The sequence below is a fragment of the Galeopterus variegatus genome, unplaced genomic scaffold (genome assembly GCF_000696425.1).
Source record: "Galeopterus variegatus unplaced genomic scaffold, G_variegatus-3.0.2 Scaffold25, whole genome shotgun sequence".
Taxonomy (NCBI): domain Eukaryota; kingdom Metazoa; phylum Chordata; class Mammalia; order Dermoptera; family Cynocephalidae; genus Galeopterus; species Galeopterus variegatus.
This window is the reverse complement of record NW_007726136.1, coordinates 1327270-1348958: the sequence shown is the minus strand read 5'-3', so window position 1 is coordinate 1348958 and position 21689 is coordinate 1327270. Positions and strand designations below refer to the sequence as shown.

Genomic DNA, 21689 nt, shown 5'->3' with positions numbered 1-21689 from the left:
CTGGAAGCTGACGGATATATGCCTCGGTCACTCCTCGGGTTCACCAACTCAATAAGCCACCCTAGTATTGGGTATCCCTTTTTCCCTATTTAACATCCCTTTATCTCTCCCTCCTCTCTATGAGATAAAATTCTCAAATAAACTACTTACAAATAAGACTCTGTCCCAGTCTCTGCTTTTTTGGTAACCTAGGCTGTGACAGAAAGTAAGATCTGTAAACCCCCCAAAATTGTGGGGATAAGAAGCAAAAATTCTGTGACTGCATTATTTGGTCTAATAATGAGAGAAGTCAGTCCTGACACTACCCCTTGATTCCCAGACTCATGAATCATGGCTATGGGAAAAATAGCACCATATAATGGGTTCCTGGTTCAAAGCACATACCTAATCTGTAGAGTACACCAACCTTTCTGGTACTTCTAATATTTGTTACTTTGTTAGCTGCTTTGTCTCCAGCACTTTCAACAGGGCTTAATTAATAGTGCTGATAGTGGGCACCCTTTTCTTATTCCTGGTCATAGAAATGCCTCTAGTATTTCCTCCTTTAGCCTGATGCTGGTTTTTGGGCTGACTCAGATGTATTATTATCCCATGTTAAAGAAGTTTCTATCTATTCCTATTATATCAAGCACTTTTTATCTGAAATGCTTGTTAAATTTTAGCAAATACACAATTTTAGTAAAAACAGAGAAATTATTTTTCAAAAACTCTTTCCACATTTCAAATGATTTAAATACTTTAATTCAACAAATAAAATACAGAAAAACAACAGCCATAAAATCACAAAGATGGTAAACTAAAAGAAACAGAGAAATGCTACAATTTATACTAAACTTCCTTTATCGCTATTTAAATTTCATTGGTTACATTAGTATAATACCTCATCTCAACATCAGCAATTTTAACAAATTCTTGGAAAGTTTTTTGCTCAGAAACAGATGCCGGTCTGACAGAAACACATTTGAAAATGTTCTTTTTCTGGTCATAGTTTCCAACACACCTATGAACTCGGCCTCTAATCAGCCTTGGAAGTTCACGATCCTGTTTTTCAAAAAATAAATAGCAAATCATTATTACTTCAACTGAATTTCAATTTTTAAAGCTAATAATATGACAACTAAATATGAATCACTCCAAAATGCTGTAATTCTCTCATCTTAGTCACAGGCCCATTGCTGACAAGACTATAATAGCTAAGCATATATATGGGTGTTCTGTCACAGACGAAAGACCCTCACTTGGGTAGAGCTTCTTAAAAGCTGGCAAGTTGCTGTTTCTTAAAAGACTAAATAATTCACAATGTAATGGCATGTGAATTATCCATTCTTTTATCACACTGCCATAGTTCCCCTTTCAGTAGATGGCAGACTAGGTAGTTCAAACCAACTCTCCAGTTGAGAACAACTAGAATAGCTGGATGAAATATTTTGTTAGAAATCTCCTTGTAGGCATTATAGAAATATCAAGGCAGTGAGGAATTACAGAGACTTCCATCTGGGAGAGTATGGGAGTCCAGCATGGGCCTTACTTGGGGGGTGCTTTCCCCTGAGCTATCTGCCAGTTACAGAAAGGCAGCTGAGAGTCTAAGAAACTGAGCAGAGCTTTTGACAGACCTACAGAGCTGGGAGAATAAAAAACAGAGTCTGAAGACTCCCAGGGAAAAGAGATTCTGATAACCACCCCCAGCCCTACCCCAGCCATAGGGCTGGGACCCAAAAGGGTTATGCCTTTAGGAAACTGTTAAACCAGAAAAAGATCAGCAATCTCTCAATCATGAATAAAATTAAAGCATTCTAAAACTGCTTTCACTAAAAGGTCAGAAGAAGCACTAACTATAAGGGAAAGACTGATTGATAAAAAAAAAAACTATATTAAAATGAAGAACTTTTGTTTATCAAAAGCCACCATTAAGAGTGAAAAAGCAAACCACAAAGTATGAGAAAATATTTGCAATACATATAATGGACAAAGAACTTGTACCCTCCTACAAATCAAGAAAAAAAAAAAGACAAATAACTCAATAGAAAAAAAGAGCAAAAAGCCTGAACAGACTTCACAAAAAAAGATATCTAAGTGGCCAGTAAACATATGAAAGGTTGTGCAACCTCATTATTCACCAGGGAATTGTAGAGAAATGAGATAACACTGATAACCTGTCAGAACGGCTAAAATAAAAAAAGACTGACAATACTAAGTGTTGATGAAAATGCAGAGAAACTACACTAAGCTACACCGCTCATGAACTGATACAATCCTTTAGAAAAATCTTTGGCAATAACTACTGTATTAGAACATATGCATGCTCTATGATCCAGCAATTTCACTTCTAGGTATATACCAAGCAGAAATGCATTCATATGCATAAGAAACATACTTAAGAATGTTCATAGAATATTATGCATAACAACAAAAAATACAGAAATAACCCAAATGCCCACCAATAATTAAATGGAAAACCAAATTGCAGTATTCATACAACAGAATATTACCTATGGCTATACAAATGAATTAACTATCGCTACATGCAACAACAAAGATGAATCTTACAAACATTGTATCAAGTAAAAGAAACAACATTAAAAAAGGTATACTTACTGTATGATACTATTTAAATAAAGTTGAAAAACAGGCAGAATTAATTTATGACATTAAAAGTCATGATAGTGGTTTCTTTCAGGTAGGAGACAAGTGGTAGTGAATGGGAGGAGGCACAAGAGGGTTTCAGGGGTGATAGCAATGTTCTATTTCTTAACCTGGATAACATTTGTGATTCCTTATGGAGTTGTATAGTTATGATTTGTTCACTTTTCTTTATACGTTATACTTCAATAACAATGCTTTTTAAAAAACATTTTGACTAGAGGATAATAATAAGCACTCAAAATATTATAGAGATTAGCATGACAATTACTATTTCTTGATCACCTACATGTCAGGCACTGCACATTCATGTTTTGTAATTTAATCTCCACAACAACCTTTCAAAGTAGGAATTTATCTACCCATTTACAGATAAAAAAAACCCTGCAGCTCAGGTAGTTTAAGCAGCTTACTTAGATCATAAAGCTGGTAAATGGTAAACACTAGTCCAAGTCTGATTTCAGAATTGAGGCCAATTTCAGAATTAAGGCCAAACTCTTTTACAAAAGTATGTAGGTCTTCTAAGGTCTTCAGCCTCCAGATCTCTAGCTTTCTTTGTTACCAAGCCTCTTTCTTAAATCCCAGCCCTCACTCTTCTTTCCCCAATTTCAGAACCACTACCCTGACCTGTATCACTTACTAACTTAACACTCTGGTAACTATAAACTACCTGTAGTTCCCTGAACAAGTCAGGCTCTCTCTTAGCTTCATTTTTTGCATATGCTGCTCCCTCACCTTAGAATGCACTCTTTCTCACATCTTTCCCTCCCAATACACTTTGGCTTAGCTGATTCTTATTAGTCCTTTAAAGATTAAGATAAGATAGGTTACTGCCTTCTCTGAAAATCTTTCCTTGGCCGGCCCGGTGGCGCACTGCTACAGTGCACCGCTTGGGAAGCACAGCGGCGCTCCCGACGAGGGTTCAGATTCCCACATACAGACCGGCCGCTCACTGGCTGGGCGAGGTGCGGGTGTTTGGTGCGGGCGCGACACTGAGGGTTGCGATCCATTGCCGGTCACGAAAAAAGACAAAAAAAAAAAAGAAAATCTTTCCTTGATCTGTCCCAACCTTCCTATCTCCTTCTATAGCACCCTGCACATATCTCTATCATACCATTTATTATACCACAGTGTAACATTTATGTACCTGTCTTTCTATCCAAGATCTTAAACTCTTTGAAAGAAAGATCCATAAACCACTTATATTCCACTTTATACCCTTTGCACCCAGCCTGGCACATAGCAGACTCTCCACATGAGTTAAACAAATGAACAATTTTAACATCAGAACTAAAACTAAACAAAATGTTGAAAAGTACTATTAAATTGTTAACAGAATTTCTATTACAACAGAATCACAGCCTTCATTTTTACATTTTATTGGCACTGGCTTCTCAAAGAATACTTTAAAATACTCACGATTTCATAAAATACACAGGGCAGAGTATTTTTCCCATCTCTCATAAGAAAAGTCTTTGAATAATATGGGCCAGGTGTCACAGCGGAATCAAGAACAGCTAAGCAACATTGAAATGGGGGGGAAATCAATGTTGGTAAAATGCAAATAAAATTTAACAAAGAGAAAAGGACATTGAAATAACTGTTCCCTCACCAGCTTCTCAGTTATATTTATACAGTAATAAAGAATAAATTTTAAGAAGGAAAAGTATTTCTGAAACAATTTTGTACTAGAGAAAACAAAATTTATGACCCTCTCCAACTTAGGAACAGATTATATGTCAAGTTCATACAACTGACAATAATGGGCCATCTGAAGCTTTTCCTTAGAATGTATTCTATAAAGCAGTTAAATCCCCAGACCAGTCTAAAACAGTATTATAATAAAATACACACATATAACCAGTAAGCATCACAGTTTAATGGAGAAAAACACTGACTTAGAATCAGAAGTCATGCATTCTAGTCCAGTTCTTCTACTTATTAGTATTTTGTGATATTGAGCAATTTTGGTTTTTAATTTATTTTTACTGTATACATTTAACATGTACAACATATGTTTCAATATACATATACATAATGAAATCATTACTACAGGCAAGCAAATTAATTTACCCATAACCTTCCATAGTTACCTCTTTTTTGTATGTGGCAAAAGTACTTATAATCTACTCTTAGCAAATTTTCAATATGCAATACAATGATATTACCATAGTCCTCTTTCAGTACATTAAATCTCTAGACTTATTCATCCTATCTAACTGCAAGTTTGTACCCTATGAGGTATCTCTCTCCATTTCCTCCCCCCTCAGCAAACTGTTTAACCTCTTTCAAATCTGTCTCTTCATCTATAAAATGCAAATAGTAATTCATTTTTATCTCAAGAAATTAGTATCAAATAACAGCATTACTCATTCCTTCAGTAACCATCTAGTGAGTACTGGTAGTAGACATTTGCTATTTTGAGGCCAGCCTCCATTTCCCCTAATAAAACCTGGATCTTCTTTTAGGAAACCACTCCTATTCCATTCTTAGCCATGTGATTTGGATGGGATTTGTCCCAATCCCTAGATCCAGGAGTGACTCATGATTGACTTAAATCCATCAGTGTATTTCATTCATTCCTCAGCTACACAGTTCAGGATTTCAGTGATGAGCATGTTACCCAGTCAGAAATGATAATATACAAAGAGTCATTCATTAGTGCAACCAGAAGAAACTTCTTTAAGAAAGTGACAGTGTGGTATATGGATGCATGGCCTAGAGAATTTTGATAATCATCTCACTACCGTAAGGGGGGAGTCAGAAGCTGCTGGAAAGAACAGTATAGAGCCTTATACTGTTGACAGGACTGAAAGATGAAGATAAACCATTGTACCATCTTTAGAGCAGCTGGATCAAGCCTTGCCTGATATCAGAAACCTAGCAACTTTTCAGTTCTGTGAATAATTCCCTATTATTATTTAAGCAGCTAAATTTATTTTGTCACTTGCAACTGAAAGGGACTTCCTATATACCAGGCACTGTGTTAGGCATGAAAGTTGAATAAACGAGTTTATTCAAGTGTTAGATCACACCCTTTTTGTCCTATCACATGGTTGGTTGTCCATACTTCAATCAAGCCTATGTAATGAAGTTTCCATAAAAACCCAAGAGCACAGAACCATGAAAGCTAACCATCACATATAAAAGCACAAGCCTCTTCATCTCTTTATAAGAATGCCTATTTCTCTCTATGTTGGGTAACTGTGACATTTTAAAGAGCATTTTTCTGGAGTGAACCTGAACAGGAAACCAAAGAGAACCAAGGGAAAATGGATGGAACTAGCATGTCCTTTTAATGAGCTCAGGAAATTTTTTATATTTTTATTGCACAAATGACGTAAGATCCAGAGGCATGCCAGAGGCACTAAAAAAAAATTAGTGAGAGGTCCAAAGGGTGTAAGATCTTTAAAAAAAGATGTTCTAGGTGTGACAGTATTATTCTAGCTCTGACAGAAAACTGACATGGAATAGAATACCATCTACTACTGCAGTTACATAGCTACTGGCAAGAGATGAATAAAATAAGAGCTAGGTCAAGCTTCAACATGGAGTAGAAATAGCCATCCCAATCAGCTAAGAAATACGGTTCAAGCAAAATTAGTAGGACGTGCAGAAGAAGACCTGTAGAGTAGAGGGACTTCCAGATGCCAGAGGCATGGAAACCTCCAAAAAGACAAAATGTCAACTGAAAAAAGCCAGCAGATTACAAAAAAAAAAAAAAAATGGTATTCTTTCAGGAGCAGAGAAGTAGCTATCACATACAAGGCCCAGCAGGACAGGAACAAGAGCCTATGGAAAATTGTTGCAAGGATATATAATACAGGTCAAGGGCCAGAGGTGATCGTTCAAGGGCCCAGGTAATCAGGACATTCTTGGGGGGGAGGGGAGAGAGGGAGGAGGGCGGGAGGTGTCGGTGAAGGGCCATAATAATCATATACATTGTATATTGACAAAATAAAAATTTAAAAAAATAAATAAATAAAAATAAAAATAAAAAAAAGAAAAGAAAAAAGAAATTATAAAGCAGGACCCTTTGGCATTAAAGATGGACAGGCCATATGAGAAGGAATGTGGGTAACTTTAAGGAGCTGAAAGAGGCCCCAGTTCACAGCCAGAAAGGAAACAGGGTCTTCAGTTCTACAGCTGCAAGGAGCTGGATTCTGCCAACAACCTGAGTGAGTTTGGAAGTGGATTATTTCCCAGAGCCTCCGACAAGAGCACAGCCCAGCCAACACTTTGATGTCAGTCTTGTGATACCCTGAGTATAGAACCCAGTCAAACCCACCCAGACTTCTGACCTGCAGAACTTGGAGTTAAGAAATGATGTTGTTTTCAGTCATTACATTTCTGATGACTTGTTATGCAGAAACAGAAAACTAACACAGCACACTTTACTCAAAGTCTGCATCTCCACAGAATCCAATGTCATCTTATATAACATGCTTTGTCCTTAGTGATGACCAAGAGCGAAACTGGAATAATTTTTAGGTGAAAGTTAAATACATGAAACAAGTACACTGTATCTATATATACACACATTTATATGTATATTAAATTTTAAATATATGAATATAAATAAGTATAAATATAAATGTGTGTATGTGTATGTATATATCAGGACAAAAGACAAAGAAGTAGGATATATCAGTCTCCAGTTGCTGCTGTAACAAATTATCACAAACTTAGTAGCTCGCTTAAAACAACAAAAAAGTATTATCTTACAGTTCTGGAGGTTAGAAGTCTAAAATGGGTTAACAGGTCTGTGTTCCTTTCAGAGGCTCTACAATAGAATCTATTTGCTTGACTTTTTCAGCTTATAGACACTGCCTGCATTCTTTGGCTCATGGTCCCTTCCTCCATCTTCAAAGTAAGCAGGGTAGCATCTTTCAGTCTCTCTCTCTGACACTAATCTTCCTGATTCCCCTTTATAAGAACCCTTGAGATTACACTGGGCCAACCCAGATATTCCAGGGTGGGCCCATTCCGAGATCCTTAACTTAATCACATCTGCAAAGTTCCTTCTGCCATATAAGGTAACATTCATAGTGTGATATGATATGTATATTTTGGTTTTCATCCATGGTTCCTGGTTTGTTCTAAACTTCCCTGCCTTTCTATCTTGGGCTGGCCACAAAAAAAAATTATCTGATCTATTTGCCTGATTGTAGGTGATAAGGTCCCTATTTCAGAAGGGATCTCACCCCAAACCCAAGAGGAAGAAATGTTGCACAGAGAGGCTGAAAAGAATATGAACAAACAGGCCATGCTTAGTTTCCCCATCCAGTCTGTTAGTGTTAGATCACACCCTTTTTGTCCTATCACATGGTTGGTTGTCCATACTTCAATCAAGCCTATGTAATGAAGTTTCCATAAAAACCCAAGAGCACAGAGTTCAAAAACCTTCTGAATAGTTTAACATGTGGAGGTTCCTGGTGGGTGGCACACACAGGGAGGGTATGGAAGCTCCACGCCCCTTCCCCCATAACTCACCCTAAGCATCTCTTCATTTGTATCATTTGTAATATCCTTTATAATAAACTGATAAAAGTGTTTCTCTGAGTTCTTTGAGCCATTCTAGCAAATTAATCTAGCCTAAAGAGGAAGGAGGGGGGCGTGGGAACTCTGATTTATAACTGATCAGTCAGAAGTTCCAGAAGCCTAGACTTGTGACCAGCATCTGAAGTGGGGAATGGTCTTGGAGACTGAGTTCTCCACCTCTGGGATCTGACACTATCTCCTAGAAGATAATGTTGGAATTGAATTAGAGGGCACCCAGCTGGTGTCCACTGGAGAAATGCTTGCATGTTTGCTGGTGGGGAGAAATCTCCACACATTTGGTCACAGAAGTCTGTATTCTGTGTTGATGATTGTGCTGTGAGAGCAGAGGAAAAACAGCTTGTGTGTTTTTCCTCTAACACGCAGGTTTTGGGAATTAGGATGTAGATATCTTTGGAGGCCATTACTCTGTCTGCCACATGAACCACTATTAAAACTGAGTTACTACAGTTCTTTGAATATTCTCAGGGAGCAGCAAAAACAAGACTATTTTACTTGGAAGGAAAAGGACTGGTTAGGGGTAGAAGTTGAGGCAATGAAGAGATAAATCAGTCTGCAAAATAAATTCAAAGATATCTTCTTTGGACAGGTGTGTGTGTGCATGTGTGTGTGTGTTTTAAGATTTTTTTTATTTCCTCCGACTAAACTGGAGGAAAATAAAGGAGATAGGGATGAGATTATATTCCAAAAGAGTAGACCCTGGCACAGGCTAAATAAAAAAACAATCAGTAAGAAATAGTCAATGAACTTTATCAAGTGATGCCTAAAATCCAATTTAAAGATGTTTCCTAGTCTATAAGTAATTCTACATTCCCATCACCCACATACCAAACCTTCTGTGTAACTGTATTAACCACTAATAAGTCAGTGTCAACATTGTATTAGCACTGTCTTGGGGTAATAAGGGAGAAACACATCCACATTAGGGGTGGAATTAAGTTTGACCTAAAATTGCATGGAAAAATGGCAATAAGAGGTGATTAAGGAGAAGGTCGGAGTAGGGAATAAAAACAAACAAAAATGATGGACTTGAAGAAATAGAAACTTTCATGGAATTTTCAGAAACATTGACAGGCTGACTTTCCTTCAGCTAATGTGGGATATTTTATTTTATTTTATTTTATATGCATATTAAAGGAAAGGATGACCTCATACATGGGCAAAGTCGGGTCATTTGGTTTTAATAAGGAATAATTGAAATAACTTAAAATGTTTAATCTAGAAAACAGCCTTATAGAGGGCACAGTACCTGAAGGGCTGTCATATTAAAGATAGATTAGATTTCTCTAAGATCTCATGTGAGGTAGAACAGTTTGCAAGATCTGAAACTTCAATAATTGCACACTTTTATGATTACACACTTTTTGTGGTATTCATCCATGAATTAAATAAATATTTCATAGGGATATGGTAGGAGAGATTCAAGCATGAAATGTGTGATTTAAGGTCCTTTCCAACCCTGTTACTCATGGATATATGATTTATTACCACTCTAAGTCAGTCCTATAGACAAAGGACAGGGATAGAAAGATTCTCCTCATTTAAAGTATGCATCATACTAAAAAATAAAAGAATAAAACCTGAATTACTAGCAAAAATTATACATATTAGCAAAAATTATAGTTTTACAAGAGAGCTGATGAGAATGTGAGGATAAAAGAACTATAAACTGCATTGGAAGGCAATCTGCTAAAATGTGATAAAATTGAAAATGCAGATCCACTACTTACTAGCAATTCCACTTCTAGGTACTTATCCTAAAGAAACACTTATGCATGTATAAAAGAAGTCATTAACTAAGACACTTATCACAGTATTGCTTGTAAAACAAAAAATTGAAAACAACTTAAATGTTAATAAGCATATGAATGTACAAATCAGGATATGTTCCTAAAATTAGATAGTATACAGCCATGAAAAGTAACTAGATCTGCATGAATCACTGCACCTAAATCTCAAAAACATAATACTAGGTAAAAATGCAAACTATGTATTTTGAAAATACAAAAAACAATAATATATAGAAATTTATGGAATCATATGTATATTGTAAAATTATAAAAGCCTGGACAAGAAAGACACTACAATGGTTATCTTTAGAGAGCAAAATGAATGGGGGCTTCAAATATATCCATAACATGGGTATATGGATATTGATTATTTATATTCTTCAAATATTTCTGGATGTTTGGATTATTTCAAAGTTTAAGTTAAATATTATTTATTTTATTTAAACTATGGAATGAAATATGTTTTGAATCTCTACTTCTTGTTTATCTCTTAACTCTAGGTAAAATCAAATTCCAGGAACATCCTACAAAACTCTTCTCCTTTTAAATATTAATTTAGAAAACAGATTAATTGTGGGGTGTTTACTCATATCAGCAAAAGATTTTTAGCAAATGCTCTTTCAGAGTATTTAAAATATGATTTAATTTATATACAAAATTACTACTGGATTTAGTGTAATATAGTATAAAGAACACTAGATTGAGAATAAGGAGTCTTGAATCCTAGATGCATTTCTGCTGCTTGGCTAGCTTTGTGATTTTAGCCAAGTCTATTTTAATTATTTGCCCCACTTCCTCACCCACCTCAAGGGGTTGGGTTAGCTTACTTGTACTAGTCTTTCTAGTTTTAATATTATGAATCAGAAGAAGACTACCTTAAATAACCAAATACTAAATTCACACAAATCAATCAGACCTAGAACTAAAAAAAAAGCCTAATAAACTATAACCCCTTTTGAAAAACCTTATTTTTCTTCAAGATCCCATAGGTATTTCTATTGACATTAAAAACTGTTGTCCAAATAGTGTTACTGAAGAATTTTTTAAGTGTTATACCTACCCAGTACTTCAAAAAGAAGTATGGTTTTCTGTGCATGTTTACGCCAATACTTCATGCTTTCAATAACTGCAGAAATAATTCTTAAGGAATTATCTTTCTCCTTAAATTGTAATTGATACAATGAGGATTCCTTTGGGGAAAAAATAGCATTAGAAAAATTTTTCATTTCTTCATTGCACTCTTTCACCTTCTATGTAAAGATTCTCAGCAAATGGGTAAAAAGAGCTACTGAAAATTTTAGTACAGTTACTTCCCTAAATTAAAGCCATCATTAATACATTATAGAAGGAGAAATCAGGATGCACTTGAAGACAATTAATTAAGAGAATTATTTATATGGGCACTCATATATTCATTCATTTGTTCATTCATTGAATATTCTTAAAGCATCATGGGCCAGATCCTGTGACAAAAGGGTGAGTAAAACTTACTTTCCTAAATGTGCTCACACTCTAGAATAAGAACCAGACACAGTCATTTATTCATTTGAAAAGTTTTACTGGGTACCTACTATGTGCCAAACATAGCTACTAAGGAAGAAATAGTGAATCAAACAGACAAGGTATCTGCCCTTGCAGATTTTCAGTTTAATGGGGGATTCATGAAATAAATAAAAATATAACGAAAAGAGGAACTGGTAAAGGGACATGAAAATCAACTACATTGTATATTAATGTTAAAATTTTAAAAATCAAAAAAATAAAATGGAATGTCAAGAATTGATATACTCTATGCATTTTAAAAAACAGGGTAAACGGAGGAGGAGAGAAAGAGGTTATTGTTCTAAACTGGTTGTTGTGTGAGGACAGAGGAAACGGTGAGTGTAAAGGCTTGAGGTGGAAATGTGCTTGGTATTTTTGAAGATCAACAAAAATACAGTATGTTAAGATATTAATTTTCAAGGGTGGGGGGACACTTTCCTATGTGAGAGCAGGGGTTGTAAGAAACATCTGATGTGACTTTTTTTTTCAAAATATGATTACTTTTCTCCCTCCTCCCCCTCCTAACCAAGATTCTAATATGCCTCCTGTTACAGCCATAGTGAGCCACTGTTACTAAGATGAATATGTCATATCATTCTTAGGTACAAGAAAACATAAGGTTGAGAAACACTGTGAAACATGCAATATTAGTCATATATCCAGCAAAAACAAAAAAAGAATTCCCTTGATGGCTTATTGAAAAGACTGTTTTTTCAGACATATGGGCAAAACAAACACAGAGTACTTAAGCACCCAAAGATTAACAATATTAAGAAGCTGTTTTCATTCCTAGGCTAAAAGGAGAAAATAAAATTACCAAGCCCACGAAAGCCAGACTCATGGAGGAGCTATGTCATTCAGGACAACAGCCACTGCTGGCGATACAACGTTTTAGCAGGGAGAGAATGGGAAAACCTAACCACTCCTCCCATCCTTTCATGTCCTGCCAGTGACTCCCAAGGGCTGACCTCTAGCACAAGCCAGCAAGTAAGGGATCCCAGGATGATACATTATGTAGGATGATACATTACGTAGGATAATTCAGCCTTCTAGAGAACAGAGAAGAGCAGGTGAAGAATTTATTGGGCCAGGGGCGAGAAAGGGGAGATAGAGAAGAACCAGTACACACAATATTTACAAAGAATAATTAGACATTTACAAAGAATAATTTGTATTAGACATTTACAAAGAAGACATTTACAAATAATTAGAGCATCGCATGTAGAGAAGAAGTAAGGTTGATATACAGGTACAGGGAAGAATATAAACCAAAGCAAAGATATATTAACGTGCATGTCATGTTTAGAGAATTCTGAAGAGTCTAAAATGGCCAGAACACTGGAGAATTAGTGAAGTATGGAGTATGAGGTTGGAAAGGTCAAACAGGACCAGATTATTAAGCACAGGTCAACAAACTATGTCCTGCATCCAAATCTGACCTACCATCTGTTTTTGTAAGCTTTTGGTGGAACACAGTCATGCCCATTCATTTACAAGGGTGCTTCAAAATGTTCACGGAAAGATTCATATCTTTCAATTCTATTTTTCCACAAACTATTTGAAGTACCCTCGTATGTACTGCTTATGGTTGCTTTCAAACTACAATGGCAGAGCTGAGTTGAGTGATATAGCTGAGTAGCTGCAACAGAGACAGTATGGCCTAATAAAGCCAAAAATATTTACTGTCTGGCCCTTTACAGGAAACGTTTTCTGACCTCTGCTGAAAAAACTTTAAAATGACATGTGAAGAGCTTGGATCATTTCTCCAAGCAATGAATATAAACCGTCATTACCTTAGTAATTAGTAAACAGTGAAAGTCAGAATCCAGTAGAAAACTAAAGCAACTATGAAAAGGAGCAGCCATTCACACCTTCTAAGAAAATATTTTGGAAACCAACATTCATCCACTCCAATAAAGCTGGATATGTGTGTTAATCCAGCAATATATGCCATGGGATTGATTTAAATACTGTTATCTCTGTAACTTTGTAAATATTTATCACACGTTTTAAAAAATGTAAGTAATTCATTAACTGATGTTTAAACATTTACCTTCAAAGTGTTTTCTTCTGGAATATCATCCAACATTTTTTTCTTAAATTGACTTTGTTGAAAATTGGGCTTAAATGCCTGTAATGCACTGTTTTTGTCTAGACCTCTCATTGTGGAGCCACATATTTTTGATAATTGTGTTTCTCTGAGTACCACAGTTTCCCTGTGGTGAGATAAGTTAGGAGGTCCAGATATTCTTAGTTGTTTCTGTTGTTGAGCTCCCAAACTCACTGTACAAGAATTTATTCCATCATTTGCCACTAGGTTTGTTCTTTTACACTGAGGCTTAAAATCATTTTTACTCCAAGTTTTCAAGCTGGTGTTTTTGTTGCCATCTCTATAGCTGTAATAGTAAAAATAATAAATAAATAAATAAATAGAGAGAATAGAGAATAGTATTTGTTTCTATATACTTTTTTCTTAATTAAAAACAAATTAACAATAAAATTTTCCATTTATATGGCATATATGGTTTATAAACTACTTTGTAACTAGTAACTAGTTAGAAAGTCCAAACACATCATCACCAGAGAAAGGTAATATATATTATTACATCTCTTTCCAGAGGAGGAGACTAAGCCTTAATGAGAAAGTAACTTGCTGAAAGTCATATGGCAAGTTACTAATGAGTCCAGAACTCAGAGAACTCTAGTCTCCCAACTCAGAGTCCAGTGATACAAAGTACATTTTTCTTTTTTTTTAATTTTTAATTGATACATGTTTGATAATTGTACATTTTATGGGGTACAGTGTGCTATTTCAATACATGTACCCAGTGTATAATAGTGAAATTTGGGTAATTGTGTATCCATTACCTTTATCATCTCTTATTGGTGAGAACTTTCAAAAACCTCTTTTTCTACTATTTTGAAATATACAATATATTATTGTTAACCATGGTCACCTCACTGTGAATTGAGACACTAGAACTTACTCTTCCAATCTAACTGTAACTTTGTACTCATTGGTCAACCTCTCCTCATCTTCCCCTGCCTGCTATCCCCTGCTATCCCTCTCAGTCTCTGGCAACCACAACTCTATCCTTTACTTCTATGAGATCACCTTTTTTTACTTCTATGAGATCAACTCATCCACAAATGAGTGAGATCTTGCAGTGTTTGTCTTTTTTTGCCTGGCTCATTTCACTTAACATAACGACCTCTGGTTCCACCCACGTTGCTACGAACAATAGGATTTCATTACTTTTTGCGGCTGAATAGTATTCCATTGTGTAAATATACCAGATTTTCTTTACCCATTCATCTGTTGATGGACACTTAGGTTGATTCCATACCTTGGCTACTATGAATTGTGCTGCAATGAAAATAGGTATGCAGATATCTCTCTGACATGTTGATTTCCTTTTCTTTGTATATACACCCAGTAGTGGAATTGTGCTGGATCATATGAGAGTTCTATCCTTAATTCTCTGAGGAACCTCCATACTGTTTTCCACATTAAATTACATTCCCACCAACAGTTTATAAGAGTTTGGCTCTCTCCACATCCTTGTCAGCATTTGTTTCTGTCTTTTTTATTACAGCCATTCTAACTGGAGTGAAATGATACCTTACTGTGGTTTTGATTTCCATTTACCTGATGATTAATGATGTTGAACATTTTTTTACATACCTGTTGGCCTTTTCCATGTCATCTTTTGAAAAATATCAATTCAAATCTTTTGCCCATTTTTTAATCAGATTATTTGGTTTTTTGCTATTGAGTTGTGTGAGTTCCCTACATATCCTGGATATTAACCCCTTGTCAGATGCATAGTTTGCAAACATTTTCTCCTTTTCTATAGGTTGTCTCAACTCTGTTGATTGTTTCTTTTGCTGTGCATAGCTTTTAAATTTTTTTTAATACCATTTGTCTATATTTGCTTTTGTTGCTTGTGCTTTTAAGGTCTTATTCAAAATATTCTTGGCCAGGCCAATGTCACAAATCATTTCCCTGATGTCGTCTTCTGGTAGTCTCATAGTTTTGGGTCTTACATTGAAGTCTTGGACCCATTTTGAGTTGATTTTTTGTAAGCGGTGAGAGGTGTCTAGTTTGATGTGTCTGTACGTGGCCATTTAGTTTCTCAGCACCATTTATTGAAAACACTAGGTGTTCTTAGCACCTTTGTTGAAGATCAGTTGGTTGAAAGTGCATGGATTTATTTCTCAGTTTTCTATTGTGTCTGTCTGTATGCCAGTACCTTGCCATTTGGTTAGTATTGCTTTGTAGTATATTTTGAAGTCAGGTAGTGTGATGCCTCCAGCTTTATTCTCTTTGCTCAAGACCATTTTGACAATTTGGGGTCTTTTGTGATTCCTTATGAATTTTAGAATTTTTTTCTTTTCTGAGAAGAATATCACTGGTATTTTGACAGGGATTGTACTGACTCTGTAGATTGCTTTGGGTAGTATGGACATATTAACAATACTAATACTTCTACCCCTAGAACACGGGATTTCTTTGTGTCTTCTTCAATTTCTTTCATCAATGTTTTATAGTTTTCATTGTAGAGATCTTTCACCTCTTTGGTTAAATTTATTCTTAGGTATTTTTTTTGTAGCTATTGTAAAAGGGATTGTTGTGTTTTCTTTATTTTTATTTTTTTTTTTTTAGATAATTTGCCACTGGCATATAAAAATGCTACTGATTTTTGCATGTTGATTTTGTATTCTGCAACTTTACTAAATTTGTTTATTGGTTCACATAGTTTTTTGGTGGTCTTTATAAGCCCAGAGAGAACAACCCTCACTTTCCCAAAATAAGCTGCCTTAGCACAGCACCCTCTTGAAACCAAACCCAGTGCTAGAGTATATTTAGCCATCGGGGCCAGTAGAAACTGACTCCCTCCATCCTGAGGCCCCATCTTCATTCTACCATGTTCACACAAGCTCTGGCAGGACCATGACCCCAGTTGCCTGGAGTCTAGGCCAGACAGAAAAACTGAGACCCCAAATGCTGATCTTACACAGTATCCCTGCCCCCAATCCTCACAAGAAAATAGACAGACCGACTCAGCAGGGAAGTAGCCATTAAGCAGTGTTCCACCATATTCACATGCACCCATCTTGCACAACCCACTGGCCCACTGAGCCCACAGGTGCCCATGCCGGCCCAACAGCCAGTCCAGCAGTAGCTCCACCTCCCCCCACGGCCCTCCACAGAACTGCTAGTCCCTGCTGCACTAGTGTACACCTGCTCCCTGACCAACAGCATTCGGGCAGCATCTTTTAGTCTCCCTGGCAGGCCTCCACAGAGCTGCCAGGACTGGCTGCACCTTTGCAGGCTTGCTCCAGGCCCAACGCTGATTCGGTGGCCCTCCATAGAGCTGTGTGGCCCTGTTAAACCAGTGCACGCCTGCTCACTGACTGACAGCAATCAGGCAGCAGATCTGACTCTCAATGGCAAGCCTCTATTTAGCTGTCAGGCCTGTCTACACCCTTGCAGGCTTGCTCCAGGCTCAACAGCTGATCCAGCAGTCCTCCACTGAGCTGCCAGGCCCTGCTGCACTGCTGCATGCCTACCCCACACCTGACAGTGGAGCAGACGATGGCACTGCCTCCATCTGGTGGGACTCTACAGAGCTGCTGGGCCATGCTGCACTCTCATAGACCTGCTCCATACTAGAAAGCTGATTTGACAGCCATCCACAGAGCTGCCAGGTCCGGCTACATCAGTACACTCCTGCTCCCTAGTGAATGAGGCAATGTTTTCACCTCCTCCAGCAGGCCTCCATAGGGCCACATGGCCCTGCTGTACCTGCGCACACTAGCTCCTGGCTTGGCAGTGGTATACATTCCTATGATGGACTTCAAAGAACCACCTGATCCCAGACTGCACCCAGGCACACCTGCGTCCAGACTCTAAGCCAGTCAGGCGGCACACCACCCCATGGGAGAGATGACCACAAAGCTGTGTGCTCACACCTAGCCTGATAGCTGGTCAAGCAACAACCCTGTACCTTAGAGAGACTACCAAATAGCCAGCTGGCCCTCTGTGCTGCACACACCTAACCAAACCAGCCCAGAATCTCTGACCCAGCAAAACAAAGAGAGTGTTGACACAAACTCCTACAGTCTAGACAACTGAGGCATTTGCAGACACCACTAAAGAGGATAACAACCAAAAAAACTACACATAGGTTATGCTACTGAGTCCACCCCAAATCAAAACCAATGCAAAATATCCAACAGAAATCCTTGGACCCACGTTCAGGAAAAAGTCATTTCTATATAACCTACTCCATAAAACTGGGAAAAGCATCTATGCCATTAGATGTGCAGATATCAACATAGGATATAAGAAACATGAAAAAGCAAGAAAACATGGCAGTCACAAAGGAACACAATAAGTCTCCAATAACAGACACCAAAGAAAAGAACAGTTATGAAATACCTGTAAAAAAATTTCAAATAATGACCTTAAGAAAACTCAACAAGATACCAGAGGACACAGACAAACAATTCAAGAAAATCAGGAAAACAAGTCATAATCTGAATGAGAAATTTAACAAAGAGATAGATATAATTATTTATATTATATATATATATATATATAAAATATATATAAAATATATATATATTTTATATATATATAGGAGCTGAAGAATTTAATTAATGAAATAAAAAATACAATTGAGACCTTCAGTAATAGAATACATCAAGCAAAAGAAAGAATTTCTGAACTTGAAGACAGATCTTTTGAAATTGCCCAGAGGAGAAAATCAAACAAGAATGAAAAAAGCCTACAAGATGTATGAGAATCCATTAAGCAAACAAATATTCGAATAATAGGTGTTCCAGAGGGAGCAAATATGGAAAAAGGTACAGAAACCCTATTTAATAAAATAATAGCTGAAAATTTCCCAAGTACTGGGAGAGAGATGGCCATCCAGATTCAGGAAGATCTAAGGTCCCCAATTAGAATCAACCCAATAAGATCCTAAGGCACATCATAATAAAACTGTTAAAGTAAAGACAAAGAATTCTAAAAGCTGCAAGAAAAAAGCATCAAGTCATATATAAGGTAATCGCCATTATACTATCAGCAGATTTCTCAACGGAAACCTCTCAGGCCAGGAGAGAATGAGATAATATATTCAAAGTCCTGAAAATAAAAAACTGTCAGTCAAGAATAAATTATCCAGCAAAGCCATCCTTCAGAAACAAGATAGAAATAAAGACCTTCCCAGACAAGCAAAAGCTAAGGGAATTCATCACTACCTGCCCAGCCTTACAGGAAATGCTTAGGGGGGTGGTAAAACTGGAAATGAAAAGACAAAAATTACTATCATGAAAAAGTACAAAATTCACTTGCAGATATAAATTCATAATTCAAACTCCAAACACCCCACTGAGGTAATGATGCTATGAAATCCTTCAATTCTCTATTATGAACATTTAAAACCAAAATGGTCAAAAAATAACAACACCTACAATTAGTGGTTAAGAAATATACAATAGATACAAACATAAATTAAGGCAACAAAAATATAATTGAGGAAAGGGAGTATTGTCATACAACTAGAGTATTTTCATACAACTAAGGTTAAGTTGCTATAAGCTTAAATCAGTTTATTATAACTACAAGACTCTATGTTGGCCCCAAGGTAACCACAAAAAAAAGACACTACAGCAGAAACACAAATGAAAAAGAGAAAGAAAACAAAGCATAGCACCACAGAAAACCACCAATCCACAGAGATAAATAACAAGACATAAAGAAAGGAACTAAGGTTCCACAAAAAACAGAAAACAACAAAATGGCAGAAACAAATTCTCACATACTAGTAATAACCTGAATGTCAATGGATTAAACTCTCCAGTTAAAAGATATGGAGTGGCTAAATAAAATTTTTTTTTTCCTTTTTGTCTCTTTTTTACTGACCGGTAACGGGATCACAACCCTCGGTGTTGCGCCCGTACCAGGGACCGGCAACGGGATTGCAACCCTCGGTGTTGTGCCCGCACCGCGCTCAGCCAGTGAGCGGGAACCGGTCTCCACATGGGATCCGAACCCTCGGCGGCAGCGCCACCGCACTCCCAAGCGGCGCACTCTCCAATGCGCCACCGGGCTGGCCCTAAATAATTTTTTTTTTTTTTTTAAAGACTGTAAGTGAAGGGCTGGGAAAAGATATTCCATGCAAATGGAAACCAAAAGTGAGTGGGAGTAGCCATACTTATATCAGACAAAATATACTTTAAATCAAAAACTATAGAAAAAGACAAAGACAGTCATTATATAATGACAAAGGGAACAATTCAACAAGAGGACATAACAATTGTTAATATATATGCACCTAACACCAGAGTACCTGGATATATAAAGCAAACATTAGACCTAAGGGGAAAGATAGATTGAAATTCGATAACAGTAGGGAACTTTAAAACCCTGCTTTTAACAATGAACAGATCATCTCCACAGAAAATAAACAAAAATTTGACTTAAACTGCACCACTGACCAAATGGAAATTACAGATATTGACAAAACAATCCATCCAACAGCTGTAGAACACACATTCTTCTCAACTACACGTGGAACATTATCCAGGATAGATCATATGTTAGTCCACAACACAAGTCTACACAAATTTAAAAAGACAGAGATAGTATCAAGCATCTTTTTTGCCCACAATGGTCAAAACAACATACTCCTAAACAAACAATGGATTAATGGAGAAAGTAAAAGAGGACTAGCCAAGTTAGCTCACTTGGGAGAGTGTGGTATTGGTAATGCCAAGTTCACAGGGATGGATCCCTGGATCAACCAGCCACCAAAAAAAAACCCCAAAAAACAAAAACAAACAAACAAAAACAAAGAAAGAAAGTAAAAGGGAAACTGAAAAATTCCTTGAGACAAACAAGAATGGAAACACATCATACAAAAACCTATGGGATACAACAAAAGCAGTTCTAAGAAGAAAGTTTATAGCAATAAATGCCTATATCAAAAAAGAAGAATTTTTTTTTAATTTTATTTTACTTCTCAATATACATTGCAGTTGATTTTCATGCCCCTTTATCCATTCCCCTCCACCCCCTCCCCTACCCCCCACATCATATCTGTTCACTTGACTGAAAAAGTTCAAGGAATTTTTGTGATTGTTTTGTCTAAAAAAAGAAGAAATATTTCTAATAAACAGCCTTACAATACACCTAAAAGAACTAGAAAAACAACAACAAACTAAACCCTAAATTGGCAGAAGGGAAAAACAATAAAGCTCAGTGCAGAAATAAGTGAAATAGAAACAAAAAAAAAAAAAAAATTAGAAAAATCAGTGAAAGAGTTGGTTTTCTGAAAAGATAAACAAAATTGACGAACCTTTAGCCATATAACCAAGAAAAAAAGAGACGATTCCAATAAAATCAGAAATGAAAAAGAGATATCACAACTGATACCACATAAATACAAAAGATCATAGAGACTATTATGAACAACTATATGCCAACAAATTTGACAACACGGAAAAAATGGATAAATTCCTGAACAAATACAATCTACCAAGATTAAATTATGAAGTAGAAAATCTGAACAGACCAATAACAAGTGAGGAAATTGAACTAGTAATACAAAGTCTTCCTTTAAGAAAAGCCCAGCACCAATGGCTTCACGTTGAATTCTACCACACATTTAACCAAGAACTAATACCAATTCCCTTCAGACTAGTCCAGAAAATTTAGGAGAAGGCAATACTTCCCAACTCATTTTATGAAGTCAATATTACACTGATTCCAAAACCAGACAAAGACACAACAACAACAAAAAGAAAATCACAGGCCAATATCCCTAATGAACAAAGACACGAAAATTCTCAACAAGATACCAGCAAACCAAATCCAACAGCACATTAAAAAGATCATTTCGGGGCCGGCCCGGTGGCGCACTGGATAGTGCGCCGCTTGGGAAGCGCGGCGGCGCTCCCGTCGGAGGGTTCGGATCCCACATACAGACCGGCTCCCGCTCACTGGCTGAGCGAGGCGCGGGAGCAACGCCGAGGCTTGCGATCCCGTTGCCGGTCCCCGGTCCGGTACGGGGGCAACACTGAGGGTTGCGATCCATTGCCGGACATGGAAAAAAGACAAAAGACAAAAAAAAAAAAAAATATATA

General features: G+C 36.8%; 1 protein-coding gene across 3 annotated transcripts in view; it reads right to left on the bottom strand.

Moving 5' to 3' along the window:
* Positions 1-710: 710 nt before the first annotated feature.
* Positions 711-21689, bottom strand: part of SPATA22 (spermatogenesis associated 22) — a 38127-nt gene continuing 17148 nt past the window's right edge. For 2 of the 3 annotated variants that reach the window (XM_008568887.1, XM_008568894.1), the window contains 4 exons: positions 13585-13927; positions 11050-11179; positions 4060-4157; positions 758-1041 (listed from right to left, as the gene is read on the bottom strand). In XM_008568887.1, the coding sequence (XP_008567109.1) occupies positions 850-1041; positions 4060-4157; positions 11050-11179; positions 13585-13927 (763 nt within the window). In that variant the 3' untranslated portion in view covers positions 758-849. Of the gene's footprint in view, positions 1042-4059; positions 4158-11049; positions 11180-13584; positions 13928-21689 lie in introns of all 3 variants that reach the window. The other variant, XM_008568901.1, reaches the window with a different exon arrangement.